We start from the raw sequence: 15,376 nt of genomic DNA, 5'->3' as shown, positions 1-15,376 counted from the left end.
CTTTTGTCGAATTAACCTTAAGGAGATTGGATCAGCTCGTCCACATTAATGTATTCTTATAATTAAATAGCGCTAACAAGAAAAATAGAAGAAAGCCATAGACTCCTCACCTCAAAATCTTATGGCTTAAAATAAACCAGTTAGTTTACTAAGGCATAATGCAGCATGCAGTAGCTACATCAGGATAAACTCTCAAGGACCAACTCACTTATATAGGAATTATGAATTGGCTTTATTATCAAACACACCCTCAAGCATGAACGAACGCTTTAGGATTAATGTGTGGACAGTGCACACATATCCATTTTACATTGTCAAAATTCAACTTACAAGAATGGGGCAGCAAGGAGAGACTATCATAACAAATTTGTCAAAGAGGCTCGACTCTAATGCCATTTCAAGAACTGACTCTCCAAAAGCTTAAGGTATAAACTTAACAAGGATTTCTTAACCGCCTACTATGCAACTTTTACAGGAATAAAAATTTGGAACATTCCTAAACTCTAGATTTCCCAAGTTTTAACAGGACGTACTAAAAGTGGATAACACTGAAAACCCCGAGCAAAGATGGTCCAAGTTACCAATAGGAGTTGAGTCTAGACTTTTATGAGTATTGTGTGCTTGAGAAATAAACTAGAGTATGGTTTAAAGTTGCGAAGCATACCCAAGTTTTAACAAGACCTACTAAAAGTGAATAACACTGGAAAACCCGAGCAAAGATGGTATGAGCTACCAACAGGAGTTGAGTCTAGACTTTTGTAAGTATTGTGTGTTTGGAAAATAAACTAGAGTGCGGTTTCAAGTTTTGAAGCATACCACCAAGGGGATTATAGATTATGTGACTTTCATTGATGATTTTTCTCGCAAGGCCTGAGAGTACTTCATGAAATAGAAATCTAAAGTTTTTTAGAAGTTCAAGTTGTGGAAAGCTAAGGTGGAGAACTAGACACGCAAAAAGATCAGATACTTGAGATCTAATGATGGCACGAAATACACCAATTCAGTTTCATAAATTCTATGAGGAACATGGCATTCAGAGACATTTCTCAGTACGAAAAATACCACAACATAATGGTGTTATATAGAGGATGAATAAGTCCCTTATTGAAAGGGCCCGGTGTCTGAGGTTGCAAGCTAGCATTTCTAAAGGCTTTTGGGCAGAAGCGGTGAATATGGCATGCTATCTACTCAATCGATCACCATGATCATCATTACATGAGAAAGCTGCAGAGAAAGTTTAGACAGGTAACCCTGTTGATTTTAATAATTTAAGAATATTTAGGTGTCCTGCTTTTGTGCATTTATCCAGCTATGAAAGATCTAAACTTGATCCAAAGTTGAAAAATGTGTTTTCGTAAGTTATTCCAAAGGTGTGAAAGGTTTCTAGTTTTGGGATTCAATTTTCAGAAAGATGGTAATTAGGAGGGATGCAATGTTTGATGAACAATACATGTTATTGGAGATAGTTGGGACAACTATGTTAGTGTCTGATGTAGCTTCCCCTAGCTCCTGAGAGGGTATAACCATGTAGTCCAAGACCTAAGGCCACATCCACACCTGAGTTTGGATCAGTAAGTCTAGGTGAACCACATCAAGAATACAATCTTGTCAAAGATAGAGATCGTCGCACCATTAAGTTCGTTGTCCTATATGGTTTTGAAGAATTGGCTAAGTTGGCAGTTTTTGCACTTCTCACTAGTATTGGAGATCGTTCTACTTTTCGATAGGCTATGAACAACCTGAAAAAAGATAGATGAATGAATGTTGTGGTCGAGGAGATGAAGTCTTTGCAGAAAAATCAGACACAGGACATAGTTGAGCTTCCTGCAGGCAATAGAACAATAGGATGCAAATAGGTGTACAAAGAAGGGGAAAAGTTCAAGGCTTGTCTAGTAGCAAAGGGGTATGCACAAAAAAAAAGGGTTGATTATGATGAGATCTCTCTAATCGTAAGACACACTTTTATCAGCATGGTGCTAGCCTTGGTAGTCAATCATGACATGCACTTAGAGCAGATGGATGTGAAGACAAACTTTCTTCATGGTGCTCTAGAGGAGCAAATTTATATGGAGCAACCAGAAGGATTTAGTAAAGGTGGACTGAGTCGACGAGTTTGTAAGTTGAAGAGATCTTTGTATGGATTGAAGTAGTCTCCATGGTAGTGGTACAAACGATTTGATTCCTACATGCTTCAGATTGGCTACAAGTGACGCGAGTATGATTTTTGTGTTTATGTGAGGATTCTTGATGGTGACTCTTATATTTTTCTACCATTATATGTTTTGATGATATGCTGATTGTTGGTAATCATTTGCGTGTGAATGAGTTGAAACTGAGAAAAGAATTTGACATAAAGGACTTGGGTCTTGCCAAGAAGATTTTAGGGATGGAGATTCATAGGAACATGAAATCAAGACGACTATGGCTTTCATAAACTTTAAGCTTTCTATAGATAAATGTCCATAGACAAATGTTGAGGTGGAGTACATGTAAAAGGTTCCCTATGCCAATGCAATTGGTTGCTTGATGTATGATATGGTGTCCATTAGACCGGATTTGGCACATGCTGTAAGCCAAGTCTGCAAGTTTATGTATGACCTAGGAAAATGACATTGGGAATCGGTGAAGTGGATCTTGAGGTACCTAAAGGGTACAATGGGTCATGATGTTATGTTTGATAGTCAACTAGATGATCCTTCAATTGTGGGAGATGTGTATTTTTAACTATGCTAGTGATCTAGATGATAAAAGGTCTACAATAGAGTATGTCTTTACTTTTGGAGATGGACCTATTTGTTGAAAATCCATAATTGAATCTCTTATGGCTATGTCAACTATTGAAATAGAGTACATGGCAGTAGCATAGACTAGCAATGAAGTTATATGGTTAACATGGTTTGTGAAGGAACTTGGCATTGAGCAAGGTGAAGTTCAGTTGCATAATAATAGTCAGAGTATTATCGATTTGGCAAAGAATCAGGTGTATCATGCTAGAACCAAACATATTGATGTGAGTTTCCACAAGATCATGGAATTGATGGCATATATGCTTAGGAAGGTTCAAGTATCGTTTGGACTTGTTGAATGTTGCTCAGTGATAGATGTGACAAGACCCCCAACCCAGGCACTATCAAGTGGACCTACAAGGCTAAATATTTGCAAGGTGGAGATTGTAGTGCATGACTCATATTTTATGAGCAGGACAAAGTTGGAGTGGAGTGTAAGGGTCACTTTACGAAGCGGGTTGGGGATGCGGGAGCAAAACCTCCGCGGAATGCGTAATATCGTAAGTTGATTAAGATAAGATAATACACACATAAAGATAATGTATGTGTTAAGATAATATACACATAAGGATAATGTACGTGGGTTAAGATAATGTATGCGGGTTTAAGATAATGTACGTGTATATATCCTGATGTAACTCCATTGTTTAGAGAGAGAGAGAGAAAATCGTTCTGCTCCAGAGGATGTAGGCACACTTGCTGAATCTCATTAAATCACTTATGTTTGTGTGTGTGCATGTGATTTATCTCAATCCTTTTAGAATTCAAGGTGTTATTGCTAATAGTTGTATTTCAAAGTTGTTCAAACCAATAGATCGATCAGAAGCCTAACTAACGAATGTGACAGGGTCATCTTCATCATCAATTGTAACAAGTTCCGAAGTAGAATGATTTTTTGCATCCCAAAAATACATTATGCTTCCAAGTGCAATGCAAGAACAATTGTTGCTTCCCCATAAATTGAGATAATAGTCATCCACAAGTTCTGGAGCATCCAAAGTCTTCTCAGCAGTATGAAAACCAACAAATAAGTTAGCACAAAATTACAAAATAATGTTTTACCAATTACCACCTAAACCAGACAATGATTACAATTCAAACCCACTTGAATTGAAATCCCCACTTAAGAGTGTGTTTGGTTTGATGGTAAGAATAATGATAATTGATTTTGACTAGAGTCAAATTTAATTTTATAAAAATATAGATGTTTGGTTATTGCTAGATAAAATTGATTTTGTCTCAAAACCTTGGTTTGACCAGATGTGATGAAAAGTAGTTTTTGCGTGGAGTTAAAAATTTTACACCAAGTTTTATAGAGATGTTGCTTTCAAGATAAAAGTATTCAAATAAATTACTTCACTCTAAATCAATAGTAATCAAAATCAATTTTGAGAACACTCGTCTTCTGACCTACTAGATAAAATTAGACCTTTGCTTGTAAACTGAGGAATAAAATTAAATAAAATTGATGGAATATTATTAATCAGATCTTAGTAGTGCACCTGAGGAATAACTCTTCGTGGCTTGGCTGGTTTATTTTGGCGGATAAGAGTGGAGATCTGAGGATGCAATAAGTCAACTGGCTTAGATGGTTTGTTCTTGAAAGCAAGAATTCGGAGCCGGTTCATGTTAAATAATTCTGCAAGCTGCTTCATGTAAGTGTCTTTAAGATGGGGAACTATCTACTGGATTTTCCTTACCTTTGTTCCTCTCAGTAAACATAAGTAGTGAGCATAATCAAAATCCATTGCTGACCGATTTGGTGGTATGAACCTATCCAACTGATGGTGTTCACACTGACAAAAAAACAAACACAAAAGAAACACTTGTTTGGCAAAAACAAATTCAAAAGGAGAACTAAAGATTTATCATGTTAGATTTGTGTAACCATCGAATTATATAGATTGAAATCATTAAGTACCAAACGATTATGATTAAAATCCTCAATTTACAGTGATAAAAAAACAAGCCAAAAAGAATCAAAAACTTGTTTTTCACAGATTCAGAAAGAGAAATAAAGATATATCACGTGTAGATTTATTTAATCATCCATTTATTGGAACCTCAATTTATTTAACCAGCAAATTATAAAGATTGAACACCAAATCTTTGTCATTAAAAACCTCAATTTTCAATGTAAAAAACAAACACAAAAGAATCAAATACTTGTTTTTCATACATAAATTCATAAAGGGAAATAAAGATTTATCGTGTGTAGATTTATTGGAACCTTGTTCAATTCAACCATCGAATTATACAGAGAAATCACGAAAACCTCAATTTACATTTAAAACCCTAATCGAAAAACTTTTAAGAGAAATCAAGAAAGCTATACACACTCATGGAGAAAAAGATTGCAAAAAAAAAAAGAATCTTACATTTCCTTTGGAACTCTTTTTTTGAAATTGTTGCTGAAAAGGGTAACGTGATCGTGTCTCGATGATTGGGGAAAAACTCAAAGGTCCTGCATCCATTGTTAGGTAAAGAGAAAAAACGAAAAAAAGAAAAGAACAGAAAAGAATATGGAAAGTAGCACAAAAAATGAAAAGAAAAGAAACCACAGAACAAAACCCTGCAAACACCGATTATTAGAGAAAACAAAAATCAAATCGAATTGATTAGTAGCAAAATTGAGAGAGATTAGAGAAAGCCTGCGATGAATGTTTCGAATGGCGCAGAGAGAGAGAGATTTGAATTGTGAGGGGAATTAAATTGAGTGGGAATCATTATATAACAGAGATTAAGATAATTGGGATTGTGTTGTTTGAATGGCGGCAACAATTATTCTTCTTCGTTGACGAAAATAGCCGTTGTAATGTTTATTTACCAAATTATTCTTTCATTGCATTGCCACTTACTGCCTCTTTTACGGACATCAGCGGGATAGAATGGACAAATCATGATAATGCCTTCAGATTGTGAATGCTCGCAAATTTTTGAGTCAAAGAAATCGCCACAGCTCCAAGGAAAATTGGCCTGATGTATCTAAAACTTATTTAATTTTACGTGAGAAACAACTTATTTAATATATAAAAAAAAAACAAAAACAAATCAGAAGCAAAAAAATAAAAGCAAAATTTAACTTCTAATTTAAATATCCAACAGATATATTATTTTATAATTATAGTTAATTATGCGTAGGTACAGTATCTAACCCGAACGCCGCACTCATAATTTTTATTTTATAAATAATTTATAAACCCAACCTAAGATGCAAGGTTTTTTTTTTTTTTTGTGGGTGAGGTCAATAAATGAAACTCTTGTGGCAAGGACTTAATGGCTTTGGATATAACATTGAACATAGAGAAGAAAAATAAGGTTTTGAGTAAATTATATCGATACTTACTGATATTTTTTTTCATATTATACACAATATCCTTCATTTTCCTTTTCCTACATGAATTTCTTAATTTTTTTAAAAACATTAGACTTATATATATATTATTAACTCCCTTATTGTTTAAAAATATTATATTATATACCCCTTAAAAAAAGGTTGTTGTAATTGTAAACGTTAATGAACAAACATATTATGTGCAATTTGAAAAAAAAAACAAAAATATTATTGTAACTTACTTTAAGATTTTTAATTTTCGCATTATTTTTTAAAACACGTCACTTTTTTATAATTTTTTAATAATACCTTTAATGCTCAACACATTTAAAAGATAAGTTTTTTTTTTAGTCTCTCAAATTTAAAATATTTTTTTAATTAAAACATTGTTGTCCTCAAATTCATGAGATTAGGGTTGTACAGGACTTTGGTTAGGTAACAAACAGTGTTTAGCCACAATTCTACAAGTTGAATTGGATCAAGTTGGTATAATTTTATTGACAAATTTAATATAAACCAACTCGAACATAAATAGGTTCGGTTGAATTGAGTCAATCAATAAAAAAATAATTTATTTTTACCTAAAGCTTTATAAATATATAATGACTAAATGTTCTCCAAAGAGACTAAATTGTAACTATATTTCTAAATATCTTTATTTTACATAAAAATAAAATATTGTATTAACATAAAAAAAATAAAATCATGACATAAATAAAAATAACAACTAAAAAAATGAGTAATTTAATTTAATAGACTATATTATTAAAAGTTACATTATTTTATATTTAATAATCTAATTTATATATATAATCAATTTAATCATATGATACTAGTTTGGTCAAACCACATATTCACAATGTGTTACCTTATCCATACATTGAACAGGTGTAAACAAGTTGGGTTGAATTTCATCTCAATTCTCAAAAAATTCAAACTTAGTTAATTGGATTAGTTTGAGTTTATAAATTATTCATATATATGAATACTCCTAAGTAAAATATTGTTTTTAGTCTCTCAATTTCACTTTAAAGAGTAAAAGGAGTTGAAGTTATATTTTTTTTAGTCTTTTAAATTCATTTTAAAGGAATAAAAATAATATTTTATAAATTCTGAGATATTAAGAATAACAAAATTTTTAATCAAGAGACTAAAACGAAAATGCCTCGAATTTAAAGAATTTATAAAACATATTTAATCCTTCAATTTAATTGAAGTAATATATCAACGGTGCATATTCGGTTGTGCACAAAAGATGCCAAATCTACCCTACCCTTCAATTTAACCTGTCAATGTATATATTGCTAACGAATAGTAATAACAATAACAAAGCCAAAGTGTCTAGAAAGGGACAAATTTTTGTCACAAAAAATATCTTGAAATATCTAATATGCAATAACAAAGGCGATAACATACACCACCTTATCCACTTATAAACCAAATTTTAGCCAAGCCAACATGAACACGAAAATGTTCTCTTCTTCCTCTTCAATGTCTATAGCAAGACCCCATTTGGTATGAATTATGACCATGGCTTTAAGTTCACTTTTTTTCTCCACTCGTTTCATTCCCACACCCTTTGTTACTTCCACTAGAAACATACCTTCTTCTCCACGCACTTGTGCCAGTTGCATTCCCCACAAAAGAGACTTTCCACTCCCTGCAGTGGCTTCAGTCCCTTACCAACCCATCAACTTTGACTACCTGCAAGAGGAATTCAGTGGACATGGAGTCACCTTTGAAGGAGTTGAAGACAGTTGTATTGCCAAGATGGAGCTGAAAAATGGAAGCATTGTGACCATGATGCTGCCAAGTGGATTGATCACCTCATACAAGGCCCCTATGTGGCATGGTGGCAAGTTGGAGTTGCTTCATACCAATGTGTCAGAGGGAGAGTATGGTGATGCCATCATTCAAGGAGGGGTGTCTCTAAACTTCAATTTTCAAACTGATGATGGTGAATTTTCTTGGTCTCCAACTAATTGGGTTCTGCATAAGATTCAAGGCAATGCTAATGAATCTATTCAGGTCTGTTTTTTCATGTGCAATTCAGTAGTGTGTAACAAAGAAACTTCAAATTATATTGAGTTTAATTTTTATACACCGTCAATGTAAAGATAATTAGAAGTAATTTTATGTATGACTTTTTAAGTTATTATTATAAAAATTAATAAATTTATTATATATTGAGAATCTTTAATTAAATGACTATGTAAAATATTTTTATTCGTTTTATTAAATACTTTATTTCTCTTCATTGTTTGTTCCATCTCAGTTGACATGTAAGGAAATAAATTATAAATTCTTTTTGGACATCATGGGAACTTCCCTTTAGAATATCACTGGGAGATAACCCATTAATATTCAGAAATGCCTGAATGAACTAAACAGGAGTTTGTTAATGCTAGATAATCAATCTGCCATACATGCTAATAGATACTTCAGTTCATTTGATCCTATAAGTTCAGTTTTTATAATCCATCCTCACAAACATATATGTTCCTATAGGTACTTATTTGTTCTGTGTACTAGTGACGTGCTGTTCTTGCAATTTTTTTAATACTAATTATTTACTTAGACATCTTGAGGATATCTCATGCAGGTAGAATTAACAAACAGAACATCAGATGACAAGATTGGATTAAAATACATTGTGACTTTGGAAAAAGATGCCTTAAACTCGGAGGTTGAAATCTCGAACAAAAAGTCTTTACCCGTTCAGATGACAGGGTCCATCCTAAGTCATCTCACAGTAAGCTCACCAGAAGCAACTTATGCACTAGGATTAGAAAGATCAAATTACTGTAGCAAGCCCTTGTTTGAATCTGAATTTATGTTGAGTCCTCCAGATGGCCAGGAAGAAGGCTTTGGAAAAATAGTTGAGCAACTTTTTCCTCAATGGGGTACAAAAGATCAGAATAATGGATCAGAAGGTAGCCAGAGTGAAGAAATGGATGAAGAAATAGACAACTACAAGCAGTTAAGTGAGAAACTAAGTCACGTGTACACAGATGTGCCTCGAAATTTTACAGTGATTGACAGGGTATGTAATTGTTATTCTCAACAGGTGGAATAAGTAATAATGATAAGGCATGCACTTACAGATATTTTAATTCAAGCCATTAGATAACACCCTGGTAATTGTTTAGATTGTGCATATACCTTACATAGTTTATCCAAGGATCTTTTTCTGTAGAGATACTTAGTCAAGTCAGAATATATTCTAACATGATGCTGAACATTTGCACTAATAGGGACTATTGAGGATTGTATAATCCAGTAGCTATTGCTTCCTTCTCCATCTATCTACCTTAGTGTACTAGTCCATACATATGTGTCTTCTTGATATTCATTACCTTATCAGTCAAATTGAACATGTTCAATTTTGAAGTTGCTTTTTCTTGGACTCTGATTTTATTGAGTAGGGATTCCTTTACAGATTTCACTTTCAGGATTTCAAAATCAATCACAGCTGCATATCTTCATTAATTTTCTTGCTTAAATTTAGTAACGTATCTCATTAAATGTAAGCACACACAGCTAACACCTTTTGCATCAATGTTACATAGGTAAACATCATTGTAGTTTCTTTTTAATTATTTGCATGATCTCTTCCAAAATATTTGATTTTATCAGGGTAGAAGAAATTCAGTGTCAGTTGGAAGAACTGGATTTGATGAAATGTACCTCTTCAGTCCTGGCTCAAGGGTTGAAATTTACAGCAAGTATTCTTACATATGTGTTGGCCAAGCTGCCATCCTCAAACCAATAATACTAAGTCCTGAAGATGTATGGAGAGGTGGGCAGTATATACACAATCCAAATCTTGATGCGTAAGCTTGCCTTTGCGATTGTCTTAGGCAAATTAATAGAATAGAAAAAGGCACAATGTGTAAAATTTAGGTGTCCTTTTGAAACTTTATTTTTGGTGATTTGGATAAAAGATAAGAGCATAGCAACAGCAAGTTGATGAAAATAAAAAAAGGACAACATTTATATATTATTTTCTGTTAACAGTTTGACAAATGTACCAAATATTCAAGTAGTAAAGACTCAAAAGTTCGAGTGTCGATTTCCACAGAGATTTTATTTTGTGCTTGTGTTGGATAATTTTTAATTTATAAGAGAAAAGATGAGATAAGGTAAAACAAAGATGAGTTTAAAAAAACAAGAACTAAAATATTAGATATTAACAAGAGACAGACGATATAAAAGGAGAATTCAATAAGATGAGAATGTTAAGACCTAACATGCCTTATTTGTCTGTCTAAGATGTATTATTTTTTATTTTTCTTTATCAATTAGGTGAATTTATCCTATCCACATCTATTAGATTACTTGCTTCGATGTCTCACGATGACAAATCTATTTTACCTTTTTATCTTCCAAATATCTTTGCAAAGATTCAATAGATAAAATACATGAAGTTCTAATTTTAGATGCTTGTTTTGATGCATGGGCGTAATAACTCTATATCTAGCAATGGTTTTATTAAGATATCCCTTCCTTTTAGTTCTATCAGAACCCTCTGTCGAGCGACTAATTCCTAAAACTGATATATGTAAAATCTTTCTTGTATTCCTATTAAGATTATCCTCTGTCGAGCCCCTAACCCCCAAAATAATACAAGAATGAATGATGCATGAAATTAAAAGTAAGAAAAGATAATAAGAAAAAAAAAACACATGTTGCATTGATAAATATGAAGTATACAATACATCCCTTGACTTTTTAGGTCTGTCAGGCCCTAAGAGTTGGAAGAGAAGAGATGAAAAAAGGAAATAAAAAATAATGAAAGAGAGGAAAGAATTCCCTAAAGGAAAGTTCTCAGACTTTAGATGTGTATTAGAATGCTCTGAGACCGAGTGTTTCTTTTTTCCTTGGCTTGACTCTCTTTTTATAGTTGTTGGAGTGGATTTTTGAACTTGCGTACTTGAGCTTAACTCGCTCGCTCTCTTTTTTCCTTGGATTGACTCTCTTTTTATATTTGTACTTAGTGCGTCTCTCCCTCGCTTAGCGTGCTTGTTTTCGTGCTTAGCACACTAAACCCATATTGGGTTGGACCTTTTTCAACTTTTTGCTATTTTCTTCAACTTTTACTTTTAATCTCTCCTTTTTATATCTGCAAATCATGAATAAGAAAAATATTAGTTCTTAACAATTAAGCATGCATAAATAACTGTTAAATAATTATTTTTAAGGATATTTTCATTATATTTTTATCAACAAAAACAACTCATATTTAACAATTATCATTTTCCATTATGCCAAATGGCCTAACAATTAGCATTGTACAAATCCTAATGATTAAATCGCTCTATTTTCCTCTCATACAGTCTTCGTCAAGGTTAGTTAAGCATAATCTACTAAAAATAATTATAATGAGAAAGTTAATCATCTAATATGGTAACCAAGAAGCAATTTTTTTTTTTTGAATGCCAACAATGTAAACAAAGATAAAAAACCTCAAAAACACAGATAACTTCAGATATTACATGGAAATTAAAATAAATATAATGATTCTACATATCCTCACTGTCTATATTAAATTTATTGAATGAAATGATCCATTCAATTCCAGGTACAGCATTTGTGCTTCCTCTCTACCAGAAGGTAGAATTCAGCCAAAAGTTCTTACAGACTCTACAAGAAAATAAAAGCGCATTAACAGATCTATTACTTCTACACCAAGCTTCCCAACATTTTAGTTGGAATGAGCTAATACTTTCACAGAACTATTCTATAATTCTCAGGTTGTATACAAGAATGAGCACATTATGTAGGGACAAGAAAATGGCCTTCGTCCTGACTGTTGATCCAGAGTAAAGGAGTAGCTATTGCCAAAAGAGCAAACGAAATGCCACAAACTAATTTATGTGTGGTCTTTTGAAATGGCTTTTCCATGAGAACAGTTTCGGTACCATTTCTACTTTCAGGACCAACCTCAGAAGGCCTCTGCAGATCAGTATTACCAGGAATGTCATCTGTGGATGAGACTGACTCCGGCCCACCTTGAAACTGAATGTCACCATTACCATACAAGCTTCCACTCTCTTTAGAATCATAGTTGACATGATCTGCAATACCATTTTGATCATATTTAGAATAAGATGCCGGACTCCACTTAATATTGCCTGATGATAGACTCTTGATCCTTCTATTTGGTTTCTCAGAGCAATCTGAAATCTCATCATTTAGGTCTTCTTGAAGAGAGTGAATGAGTTTCCTAGGAGTCATAAAGATTTTAATGTTGCCCTGCGTGCATGATCTCTGAGTACAGGAGAGAAAACATAACCGTTAGCTCTTTAGAACTGATGTATGCACTAAAAATAATTTTTCATAAAGTTTGAACTGATGTTTGCGCAGGAAAAGCTAATGCTAAGTAATGAAGCCTTCATGTTTATGCAAATTACACTCTTAAATGGTGAATGAAAAGCTCAAAACATCACGCAAAGTAAATGTTAGGTATAAATTAAATTGAGTATATGAAAAAGTATATCACCATAAAAAGTATATTCTTTCCGATTCCTATTCCTAGTTTTTTTTCTTCTTTTAACAATTTCATTGTTAAGACTATTTCAAGAATTAATGGCTAAAAAGAATCTTCATTATGTAATGTTTTTTCATTAAGCTTATTTTAAAAGCATTGTTAACAGAATGTAAAAGGAGTTAAGGAGTAAAAGAATAAAAATTTGGATTAAAAGCAAAACAGCAAGTATATACAGTAATAATTATACGTAAAGTCGTAAACAACTCACTAGTTGGAAACATAAAGATAAAAATCTAATACTTAAAACATTTAACTAGTGGAAAACTAACAGATTATATAAGTGCTGAAAGGGCCAAAGAAGTGCAGTGCAGTACAAAAGGTAAAGGGGATTAGGAAATGGAATAAAAAGCTCCATAGTCTATAATACAATTGTGAATTGATTATGGAATGTGACATGCAAGTATGCAACCATTTCATGTTAACAAAGCGGGGGAGAGAAGGAACCACTTTAGAAATGGACATGTAAATTTTGAATTTTGAGTGAGTGCTGTAAAGCTGTCCCAATAGCATTTGCAATTTCATTCCCAGAATTTTTTAATAAAATATGACTAATATCTGGTCTGATACACTTACTAGGGGACTTGTGCTGGCACTTCTAGATGCTCCGTGCCAAGGACTTTTGTGCATGAAACCAGCAAACTCCCCTGTTAAATCTCCCCCTCCATTAGAAAACTCATGATCCATAGTGTAGTGACTGTGGTCCAACGAGGCATTTCTGTGCCCTGATTTTGAGAACAAACCATCCTTGAGAGACACATCAACCCCTCCATTTTCATGACTCCAAAGCTTCCTATTCACACTCCTCTCGTAGAAGTTATGCGAAGGCCGACTTGTTGAAATGGGAGACTCAATAGGCGATGCATATCCATTGAAGAAGTCCAAGGTCTGTGACTCTGGAGAAATAGATGAGAGAGAACGATCTCCATCACCAGAAAAACTTTCACCTTCCATATAGTCTTTTCTACTGAAATTCGAACCTGTCATAGAAGCAGGACTCTTCACACCTCTTGATTTTTTATCAGTGACAATTATCTTAGCAGTTTGCAAAGCCTCAAATGCAGCTCCTTTGACATATGCCATTTTGTCTGATTGACACAGCTCCATCACCTCAATTATCTGTTCAACTTCTGAAAATAAGCTCCTTGGATCTAAACATTTCATCAAGAAGTTCACCATTTGAATGGCTACAAACCGCTTCTGAGAATTCCCCTCCAAAGGCTCACTGCCAGCATTTAGTATTCTCAGTGCAGATTGTATGAACAATCTAGCGTAGGCTTCAACAATCAAAGCATTGCGCTTCGCCAGGGTCATAACCAGACCCATGTGTGAATTGGTTTGTGCGGACTTTCCCTCTAATGCCACAGCAACATTCCGGCACACCCTATTAACCATCTCATCTGAAGCAAAACGCCAGTTATCAGAATCCACAAGGGCCTTCAAGCAAAGGGCCGCACCACATGTCAAACTCTCTTGAGAACTCAAGAGAGAGTCTGAAAGAGGCTTACAAAGAGAGTGAATTATTTGCCTCTTCTTCTCTTCAGGGGTTGTGGGGTCAATTCCATACCTTGCTATGGCTGGAACCACTTTTGAGCAAGCCTGCTGAAGAGGAAAAGACCCTGCACTTGAAGCTAAGGTCTGAACTATGGATTGCATAATGCTGTCTATCATGGGAACAATCTTGACTCCATGAACACGAGCAAGAACCTCATACAGTGAAATTGTGAACTCTCCAGACAAAGAACCAGTTTCCTTGGTCTCAGAAACTTGTGCAAGAAAGATGGGTATTGTCTTCATGTCCAAATCTTTCACATATGACTTCAATGCTCTCATTGCGGATTTGCGGCTATCCCCATCTTTGTCAAGATTTTGGATCTCTCTCTGTAGCATTGGACTCAGACCCCTTCCCATTGTAGAGCTAAAACCAAAAAACACCACCATAAGCAACAAATAATAATAACAAAGACAAATAGAAAAAAAAAAACAATGAGTAAACACATAAAAAGATTGATCTCACTTTAGGTATTCCCCCATTTACTTCTTCAACAAATTGAGTCAAAGTTCATAGTGTTTTCAGGCAAAAATGAATAAATGAATAATCTTTCCAACTGGGACGGTTGAAAATTCAAAATTGAATTATAAAGGCCAACTATTTGAATTAAAGCTTCATATCACAAAATGATTAATCTTGCAAATGGTTCAGTATAAAAATTTACAATAGAATGGAAAACCCCACTAACTGCAAACCAATTACTCCCTCTCTGATCTTAAATCTTTACCAATCAAACCAAAAAAAAAAAATCTTTATCTTTTGGGGCTTTCACAATAACAGTAGATAAGAACAAAAACTCATTTTTATTATAGAAAACAAAAAGAAAGCAAAAGAATTGAGCTTCCAGCAGCTAATTGTAAATCAAACAGTATAGAACAAAAAAAAACTAGAATTCAATTAAAAAAAAACACCTGTATCGTGCAATTGTGTGTAGCACTTGGCAGCAAGGAAGAGCAAGAGAGAGAGAGAAGCAATGTCTGAATGAGTGCGTTTAGGGGCTTCAATTCAGAATTTCAAATTTTGGGCTTGTTTTTAGGGATTGTGTAGTGACAGTTGTTTCTTAATTTCTTTAATTTTTTCCATTTCTGGCTTAACGTTGTTGTTGGAAGGTTTCATTTTGAATTGCTTTCGTTTTCAAATCTCTTTCATCCAAATTC

At 33.7% G+C, this 15,376-nt stretch overlaps 3 protein-coding genes across 4 annotated transcripts; 1 reads left to right on the top strand and 2 right to left on the bottom strand.

The window, feature by feature from the left end:
- Window positions 1–3,541: 3,541 nt before the first annotated feature.
- Window positions 3,542–5,751, bottom strand: LOC100791385 (cell division cycle 20.1, cofactor of APC complex). The gene is made up of 4 exons (XM_006599375.3): window positions 5,165–5,751; window positions 4,487–4,582; window positions 4,289–4,345; window positions 3,542–3,787 (listed from the first exon to the last, which is right to left on the bottom strand). Exons 1-4 carry the CDS (start codon window positions 5,258–5,260, stop codon window positions 3,614–3,616), a joined length of 423 nt encoding a protein of 140 aa, XP_006599438.1. The 5' UTR covers window positions 5,261–5,751; the 3' UTR covers window positions 3,542–3,613.
- Window positions 5,752–7,548: 1,797 nt separating this feature from the next.
- On the top strand, window positions 7,549–10,192 carry LOC100775728 (uncharacterized). Its single transcript, NM_001252958.2, is given in 3 exon segments — window positions 7,549–8,148; window positions 8,723–9,163; window positions 9,757–10,192. Coding segments are annotated over 3 exon segments (1,146 nt in total). The 5' UTR covers window positions 7,549–7,644; the 3' UTR covers window positions 9,958–10,192.
- A 1,407-nt stretch (window positions 10,193–11,599) lies between these two features.
- On the bottom strand, window positions 11,600–15,376 carry LOC100820627 (protein SINE1). Of its 2 annotated transcripts, none has more exons than XM_003548010.5 (3): window positions 15,131–15,376; window positions 13,244–14,585; window positions 11,600–12,390 (listed from the first exon to the last, which is right to left on the bottom strand). In XM_003548010.5, the coding sequence occupies exons 2-3, from the start codon at window positions 14,576–14,578 to the stop codon at window positions 11,896–11,898; spliced, it is 1,830 nt and encodes a 609-aa protein (XP_003548058.1). In that variant the 5' UTR covers window positions 14,579–14,585; window positions 15,131–15,376; the 3' UTR covers window positions 11,600–11,895. The 2 variants fall into 2 exon arrangements, with proteins under 2 accessions (XP_003548058.1, XP_040866457.1); XM_041010523.1 differs by lacking the exon at window positions 15,131–15,376 and adding an exon at window positions 14,685–15,094.

Source organism: Glycine max, chromosome 16 (genome assembly GCF_000004515.6).
Source record: "Glycine max cultivar Williams 82 chromosome 16, Glycine_max_v4.0, whole genome shotgun sequence".
Classification (NCBI taxonomy): domain Eukaryota; kingdom Viridiplantae; phylum Streptophyta; class Magnoliopsida; order Fabales; family Fabaceae; genus Glycine; species Glycine max.
This window is presented reverse-complemented; position numbering and strand designations above follow the sequence as displayed.

Coding starts and splice junctions, on each gene's coding strand:
- LOC100791385 (XM_006599375.3), bottom strand. CDS start 5,260: ATGGATGCAGGACCTTTGAGTTTTTCCCCAATCATCGAGACACGATCA. Junction 4,583..5,164: donor AAAAGAGTTCCAAAGGAAAT/GTAAGATTCTTT, acceptor TTTTTTTGTCAG/TGTGAACACCATCAGTTGGA. Junction 4,346..4,486: donor GTTTACTGAGAGGAACAAAG/GTAAGGAAAATC, acceptor TTGCATCCTCAG/ATCTCCACTCTTATCCGCCA.
- LOC100820627 (XM_041010523.1), bottom strand. Junction 12,391..13,243: donor GTGCCAGCACAAGTCCCCTA/GTAAGTGTATCA, acceptor TCCTGTACTCAG/AGATCATGCACGCAGGGCAA.